An 8243-nucleotide genomic window follows, 5' to 3' on the forward strand; every position below is an offset into this window, starting at 1 on the left:
TGGACAATCCTACTTCCGTAGTGATACTGCCTCGGAAACCCAAGGAGGGGTCGCTATGAGTCGGGTTTGACTCAACGGCACGTAACAACAACAACAACATGTTGGCGTGATTCGCCCAAAATTTTTGTTTTCTTTGGATGTGTCTGACTAAGCTCCTCTGCGTGCCAGTTGGCAGCACTAATGCAGTCACCACCTGTCTCCTTTCCAGTCACCAGCCTCCAGTATGTCCGTGCTGTCCTCAGCGAGCGGAGCTGATTCTTAGGTCCCTGGAATGTGGAAGAGAATGCTATTGCTTTAAGTATCCAAAATGGCCACCGCTTGTAAACATTCAAAATGGCTGTGCCCTCTGGACAGCCAAAAGTCCACAGCTCAGTTTATCTCTCATTGCTTCCGTTTTTAGCCACCAGTGCAGTCTTCCATTCATCTCTTGCAAACAGGGCCGAGATTTAGTTTAATTCTCAGGTCCTAACACCACTTGGAAATATTCAGGCTGTTCGTGCCGTCAGGACAGCTGACAGTCCGCAACTCTGTTTGTCTCCTTATACACTGTTTTCATTCAGGTTCTTCTAGTAGTTGGTGCTTACTCCACTTCTGAATCTTTCCTTTCAAAGCTCAGGGCTCCAGGATTATCTTCTGTATCTGTGTCAATTCATTTCTCTTTTCTTTGTTGAAGTAGCTTGTCTGCCTTTTCCACTATCTTACCAGAAGTCCAGGGCTTGAGTCTTTAAAACATCTCCCTCTTGGTGAGTTTGCATAGCCAGGATAGGAAACCGCCCCAGGCAGGCTGTGGTGACCAACCCGGTTTTGCTGTCCCAGCTCACATTCCCCACCCAGATGCATTCCTGGCTCCACTTTGTCAGGTGTCTGGTCTTAAGATCAAAGCCAGGCCTGTTCCAGAAACAAGTTAGACACAGACGGCCTGTCCTGCCTGCAGACCGTGGCCCTGTCCTCCTATCTGGGGTGCAGGGACCCTTACCTGCCTACACATGGTGGCCTGGGCCTCCCATCTGATGAGGTACAGGGGCTCCCTGTCCAGGGGTGTGCTAGAGCCCTCCCTGCCCACCTACAGACGGTGGCCCTGGCCTCTCATCCAAGGTACAGGGGCTCCCTGTCCAGGGACATATTAGAGCCCTTCCTGCCTGCCTACAGACAGAGGTCCCAGACTCCCATCTGAGGTGCCCCCCACCACTGGAGAGGAAAGGGTGAGAGGCTGGAACCCAGGCAGGTCTTGCTGCCACCTCTGCTCTCCACCCCTGAACAAGAGTGTGGTGGTGGAGGACAGGAACTCTCTCAGCCTGCTTCGTTCTCTGACCTGTGACAGTTCCTGGAGGGGATGGCATGTGGTATAGGGGTGGAGTGTGCATTGGGGTGGAGGGGACATTGTGCAGGGACAGGGGAGAAGGTGGAATGAGCGGTCGTGCCCTGGTGCTGCCTGCCGTCTCCCCAGGGAGCACAGACCCCCACGGCTGGTGAAGGAGTCTGGGGGAGTGCGTGCCCTTGGCCGCCACGCCCAGCGTGGAGCTCAGTCTAGGGCAGTGCTAGGTGATTTTCTAGTTGCATTTGAGGAACATCACTAATGTTTTGAGGGGTGTGGGTTGCATCAGCAATTTTTTTTTTTTTTTTTTTTAATTTTTATTGTGATTTGGGTGAAAGTTTACAGAGCAAATTCACTTTCACACAGCAGCTCACGTGCACTCTGTCTCCTGACCCTGACCACAGTTCTGCATCAGCGGCTCTGAGCAGCCCTCTGTAGGAGTCCCCTGCATGTCCTCTCACCTCGGCTGGTCTGGGGGCTTGGTGGCTGGGAGCCCTGTCTCACCCCATCTCAGAATGCCCACTGAGTTCATCTGTTGGGCACAGTGTGTGGAGACCGTGTCCTAGGGCCCTTGAGCCTTGGCCCTGCTGTGCCCTGATGGAGCCGGGCTTCTTGTGCGGGGGCTCCCCCTGCCCTGGCCACCCACTGCCCTCCGTGACCTGCTGCTCAGCATTAAGGCTCCCATGTGCCTGCCCTTCTGCAGTCTTCCTGCAGCCTTCCTCCCACAGAGGGGCAGGTCACTCCTCTGGAGATGTCCTGGCGCTTAGTGTAGTACGTGTGGCCATGGGTTAGTGCCTGACAGTGCTCTGGGCTGGGCTGCTCCGCTGTGTGGGGCATCTTGGAACCCTGTCCTTGAGGAGATGGACACCCACCCTGAGTTTGGGTGCAGAGACCTTCAGGGGCCCAGATCAGGGAGGTGGGAGCTGGGAGATGGATGGCCACACTGAGTTTGCGTGCAGACCCTCAGGGGCCCAGATCGAGGAGGTAGGAGCCAGGGGATGGATACCCACACTAACTTGGGATCACAGAGGAGTCAGACGGGGTATGGCAGCGTCTCCCACCCTGCTTGGCTGTGGTACTGGGCATCCCTGCTGACGTGAGGGGTCCTCATGTCTTCCCAGGGAGCAGAAAGCCAAGAGGAACAGCCAGTGGGTGCCCACCCTGCCCAACAGCTCCCACCATCTGGACGCGGTGCCCTGCTCCACCACCATCAACAGGAACCGCATGGGGCGTGACAAGAAGAGGACCTTCCCTCTCTGGTGAGAGTGCCGTCTGGCTAGCAGGGCCCCCCACACCACCTTAGGACACACTGCTCTCTGACTTGGTCATTCCACAGAGCTGCCCTTGTCCCGGGAGCATCTTCTCTCGGCTTCTGGGCCGTACAGTCGGGCAGTCGGCAGCCTCACGTGTCTGCCTGCCTTCGTCTCTGCTGCCGTCTGCCCCTTGGGATGCTGTCCTGGGCCCTTTTCCCTGCCTTTGGTTTCTCGTGAGATGGCCACGGCCAGTGTGGTGGTTTGAAAGGCCACCTGTGTGACTCGACTGCGGCGGTGTCCGGGGCTGCTGTGACAAACTGCCACAGACTCAGAGGCTTCAACAGCAGATACTTCTTCTCTCGTGATTCTGGGGGCCAGAAGTCTGAGGTGGGGTCACGGGGTCAAGATCAAGGTGTCAGCAGGGCCCTCCTCCCTCCAGAGGTTCTAGAGGAGGATCTGTGTCTTGTTTCTTCCAGCTTCTGGTGGCCCTGTCACTGCCTGTCTGATTGGGACACGTGATGGTGGACCAGGATAACCTCCCCATCCCAAAGTTCTTCCTTGTATCTACAAAGACCTTTCCATTATGTTACCTTTTTCCTTTTGGTGGTGCCACTGAGAGCTCCCAGAGATGAGGTGTGCCCTCTCTCGGGGCCCGTTTATCAGCGCACCACACTCAAATCCCCTCCCCCTGGGCACCATCCTCACACACTCCAATGTCGGCCTGACATCTCTGTTGCCCCAGACTCCCCGTGCTGAGGTGCCAGCTCCAGCCTCCTGGTTGTTTGGGCCCAGAAGCCTGAACTCTGGTTCAGTGGCTGTGTTTTTCTCGTACCACAAGATCTGTCCTTAGCAAGTTCCTGCTGCTCAGCCTTCCTCGTCTCTAGAAGTAGGCTGTTCAGTGCCACCCTTGCTCCTGCCTCCTTGTCCAGCTCCCCGCACTGGTGTCCCAGCTTCACCCTGGTTACCCTCTGTCCATTCTCAGCCCTGCAGCCAGCATGAGCCTCTTAGGCTCAGGGCACATGGCTTCACGCCTCCCCAATGGAAACTTCTCAGAAGCTTATGTCCTTTGGAGAAAGGAGCACAGTCCTCTGGGGCTGTAGGCCCTGCCTGGCCCGTGGTGCAGCTCCCAGCCCTCCTGTGCTCATCAGCCCCACCCCACCTGACACACACCCAGAGGCTCCCACTCTGGGGCTGCAGGCCCTGCCTGGCCCGTGGTGCAGCTCCCAGCCCTCCTGTGCTCATCAGCCCCACCCCACCTGACACACACCCAGAGGCTCCCACTCTGGGGCTGCAGGCCCTGCCTGGCCTGATGATGTAGTTCCTAGCCTTCCTGTGCTCCTCAGCCCCTCCCTGAAGGTTTTTGCTCCAGGCCCAGGCCCTGCTGTAGCTCCAGCCCTCTCCTGTGGTTCAAGTCAGCCCCTCCTGCCTCACACATGCTCCCAGGCACCTTCTCTGGGGCTGCAGGCCCTGCCTGGCCTGATGCTGCAGCTCCCAGCCCTCTCCTGTGGTTCAAGTCAGCCCCTCCTGCCTCCCACATGCTCCCAGGCACCTTCTCTGGGGCTGCAGGCCCTGCCTGGCCTGATGCTGCAGCTCCCAGCCCTCTCCTGTGGTTCAAGTCAGCCCCTCCTGCCTCACACATGCTCCCAGGCACCTTCTCTGGGGCTGCAGGCCCTGCCTGGCCTGATGCTGCAGCTCCCAGCCCTCTCCCTGCTTCAGCATGTCGGCCCCTCCTGCCTCACTCACACCCAGAGGCTCCTGCACAGGTCCGCCCACCCCATGCCATTCACTCAGCCTTGAGCTTGCACTGCGCCCAGGGGTGCCTGTCTTGCCAGTTCTTCCTTAGGAAAGCTGGCCCCTCAGGCTCCAGCGCTGTGCCACCTGCCTGCTTCATGCCCTGGGCTGAGCTGCTCCGCTGGTGTCCAGCACGTGGCATGCTGCATTTGCCATCTGTTTCCCACACTCTCTGAGGCCAGTTCTCAGCCCTCCTTATCCCGCCAATACCCTTAGGTTAACTCCTCTCTTCTTCCTGACTAACCTGCTGCTTCCAATCTTTCTTCCTGTTCTTCTTGAGATACAGATGTGGTCCATCATTTCCTTGTTTGTTATCCTTCCTAAAATACGGATGTGGGCTGTCATTTCTTCGTTTGGGATCCTTCCTGAAATGCAGATATGTTCCTGTCTCTTTCTCATTCAGGGCCCTTTGTGAAATACAGATGTGTGTCTCTTCCTTGTTCAGGAGCCTTCCTGAAATACGGACATCATCCACCATTTCCTCTTTCAGAACGTATATGGGGCTCCATCAGGTGGAGCGGGGTCTTCATTGGAGATGAGCACCGGCCGCCTTGTGGCTCCGTGTGGCTTTCTAGCAGCATCCACAGCCTGTCCTCCTCCATGGTTGGCTCTGTTCCCTCAGCACCCCTCTGTTTCCCTGACTTCTGCCCTTGGCTGAGCAACTGACTTTTCTGTGATGCTCTTTCCTGGCTTTCTGTGCTGGTCTGTCTCCCTCGCAGCTAAGTCCCCTGCCTTCTGAGCGCATCTGGACCCCCTCCCTCTGCCCATGTCAGCAGCATCCTCTCCATGCCCCGTGTGTCTGGAGCAGCCTGCCACAGCAGCACTTACCAGACAGGCTGCCCGTGGTCACTGTGGCCCTGCCCCGTAAGATGTGCTTGGGGCCTGTGAAGCACATCTCTGACAAGTGCTGTCCTCGGCCAGGTCTCTGGGGACTAGCGGCATTAGAGGGAGCCTGAAAGTGCACATCTGCAGGGGCCAGGGCAGCAGCACCGCGGTACTTTCCTGAGTGGTCCCTGTGCCGAATGACATTGCCGTCTCACTTCCAGCTTTGACGACCATGACCCCGCCGTCATCCATGAGAATGCCTCACAGCCTGAGGTGCTGGTCCCCATCCGACTGGACATGGAGATTGATGGGCAGAAGCTGCGGGACGCCTTCACCTGGAACATGAATGGTACGTGGGAGTTTGGCTGCAGGCCCAGAGCCGGCCACCATGGTTCTGGTGTGGACCAGCCCCTCTCAAGCCCTGTCCGTCATTCTGGACTCTGAACAAGACTTTCAAAGAGCTGTGGCCTAGCTCTCTGCAGGGTATGGATTCTGGGTTTCAGTCCTGGTTCTTCCTGGTTCTCGGGGGCTGGGTACGTGAGCCTCACTTTCCTTCCTTACCATATAGGGCTGTTGAGGCGTGGCCAGCCGCCCACCCTCCTGGCTCAGACGAGGGCAGTGGTGCTGCCCCACCTGGGCTCAGCCGCCTGGCCCTTCACACACAGCCCTCAGCCACGTCGGCCCCTGCTCTTCATCAGTGATGCCGCACACGTGGCTTCCCGCCCAGTGCTGCCCTTGGTGGGAGGGCCTCCCCTGCTCCTTGGTGTCGTCCTCTTTGCACCCCTTCCCCCCTCTGCGTCCGGGCTCAGGTGCCGCGTCCCAGCTCCTCCCAGGCTCGCAGAGTCCGTGGGTGACTGTGCGTGTGGATGTCCAGCAGCAGAGTGAGAGGCTGTGGGCCTCGTCCCATCCAGGAAGGAGGCTCGTGGGGGGCTTTCCCTTTCTTCTTGGTTTTTATCCTGAATCTTTCAGACGTTCCAGGCAGTATCAGTTTCCAATGAACAAAAGTTTACAGTCACCAGAATCTATGCACCCCAATAGTATCAGCACACTGGGGTGCAAAACCTCAGCAGTTTTGCACATTTCCCACTGGCTATGTTCTCATACAAGCATTGAATGTGGTTATCATTACTGTGCAGGTATCATTTTGTTTTTCTTCATGGAAGCATTGCCTTGCAGTGTTTTCCACCGAATCGAAGTCTCCTAACGTCCTTCTGACATTGGACACTTCTACGCAGACGATCCGCTTGCATACAGCAGTGTTTCCCGAGCAGGGATTTTCTGAGGGAGTGTGTGTGGTCGCTGCCCTATGGTGGGTTGGGCGTCCTGGAGGGACCTGGGCTTCCCCTGGCTGTCCCTGGGCTCCTCGTGTCTCCACCCGGGAGGCTCGGCTTCTTTGTGATCTTCCCTGTCCTCGTCGCGAGGGCTGGGATCTGAGTACCGTGAATACTCAGCTTCCACTGACCAGCGTTTCGCTGGCTGTTTCTCACGGGGTCCTTGTGGAAGACGTCATCCCACACAGAATGGACTCTGGAGGCATCCCTTCTTGGGGAGCTGGATGACGGAGTTCTGCAGTCCTTCCCTTGCCCAGGGTGCTGTTTAGAGGGTCTAGAGTGACGATTCTGGACTGCTGCCTAGGAGACCGTACCCTGGCTGTAGTGGTTAAGAGTGTGACTGGGTTGCTTTTGACATTGGGGTTTTAGTCATACGCATTCACTTTGAAACTTCAAGTAACCTTAGAGGTGGGTGTGAGAGCCTTTATCCCAAAGGGGAAAGGCCTGCAGACTGAAATGGCTCTCGTTGAACGCGTGAATGGATGGTATGTCCTTCAGGTGACCCCTCATAGCTAGGATTTGTGTCAAGCTTTTGGCAGCGTTTGGTTGGCAGTGAGTTGGCGGCTCTTTCCCCTGGAAAGGCCTGGAAATGGAGCCTATCTGAGTTGCTTGAGAATATGGTGCCAAGTGCCATCACAGTCACCTGAGCTTGAGGGAGCGTTAACGTTGTGCAGAAAGGAGGAGCTGCTTTGCAGGAACGTGTGCCTGCGGTTCACCTACCTGCCCACGTAGACACCTTCACCCAGAAGGGGCATGGGGACACCCAGGGGAGGGCAAAGCTGCCTTGGGAAGGGATTTGGGTTCTCTCCCAGCAACAGGCAAGAAGCTGATCAGGCCCCCCAGGGGTCTACACCGCAGGACGTGGCTACAGAAGGCAAGTTACTAGAGACTGGTATCCACATGCTCACCTTGGATGCTTAAATAAAGCTAAATGACGCCTTCAAGAAGCAGAGTGTATGCCCAAACAGGATAAACTGAAAGAAATCCATGCCGAGACATAATTAAACTTCTGAAAACAAAACACAGCAAAAATCCTGAGCACAGCCAGAGAAGAAGGACGTCTTACCTGCAGGGTCAACAATTGGAATCACAGCAGATTTGTCATCGGAAGGCCTGGAGGCCAGAAGAAGTGCCACGCTGTTGTTCAGACGTTGAAAGTAAAGAATGTTGATCCAGAATCCGATACCCCGTGCAGATATCCTTCAGGAGTGAAGGGGAAATCAGGTACTTCTCCGATGAAGGGGAGCTAAGACACGGCATGACCAACAACTTCCCCTGAAGAACGGCTGAAGGAGGGGAAATGATGAGGGAAGGAGCCTTGGAAGGTCAGGGAGGAAGAGCATGAAGGGCATAACCAAGAGTGCCTCTAACTGTTCTCCTTCCCTTCAGTTTCCTAAAGTTAGATGATTAAGAGAGAAAATTACAACATCATCTGTGATTCTGCACACATAACTGGGAGGACAGTTATAAGTGGGGACACGTCAAGGGACATAAAGGGAGGTGAAGTGTGTACACTTTACTTGAAGTTAAAACATCTGTGCCGGTGGGTCATGCTAAGTCCCATATGAATATGGTAATGCATAGAGTAACCACCCATGGAAACTACAAGTGATGACCGGTGCCATCCTCACAGTCCTTTCTGTGCTTGAGCTCATCATTGCAGCCACGGTGTCAATCCATCTCGTTGATGGTCTTCCCCTTTTTCGTTGACCCTCTACTTATATCCTT

At 55.9% G+C, this 8243-nt stretch overlaps 1 protein-coding gene across 1 annotated transcript in view; it reads left to right on the top strand.

Annotated features, from left to right (window-relative positions):
* Nucleotides 1–8243, top strand: part of SMARCB1 (SWI/SNF related, matrix associated, actin dependent regulator of chromatin, subfamily b, member 1) — a 47004-nt gene that overhangs the window by 19215 nt on the left and 19546 nt on the right. The window contains exons 4-6 of the mRNA XM_007958778.1: nucleotides 2437–2574; nucleotides 5406–5533; nucleotides 5753–5922. Coding sequence (XP_007956969.1) covers nucleotides 2437–2574; nucleotides 5406–5533; nucleotides 5753–5922 — 436 coding nt within the window. The remainder of the gene's footprint in view (nucleotides 1–2436; nucleotides 2575–5405; nucleotides 5534–5752; nucleotides 5923–8243) is intronic.

Source organism: Orycteropus afer, unplaced genomic scaffold (genome assembly GCF_000298275.1).
Source record: "Orycteropus afer afer isolate SDZICR_OR568_19922 unplaced genomic scaffold, OryAfe1.0 scaffold01129, whole genome shotgun sequence".
Lineage (NCBI taxonomy): Eukaryota > Metazoa > Chordata > Mammalia > Tubulidentata > Orycteropodidae > Orycteropus > Orycteropus afer.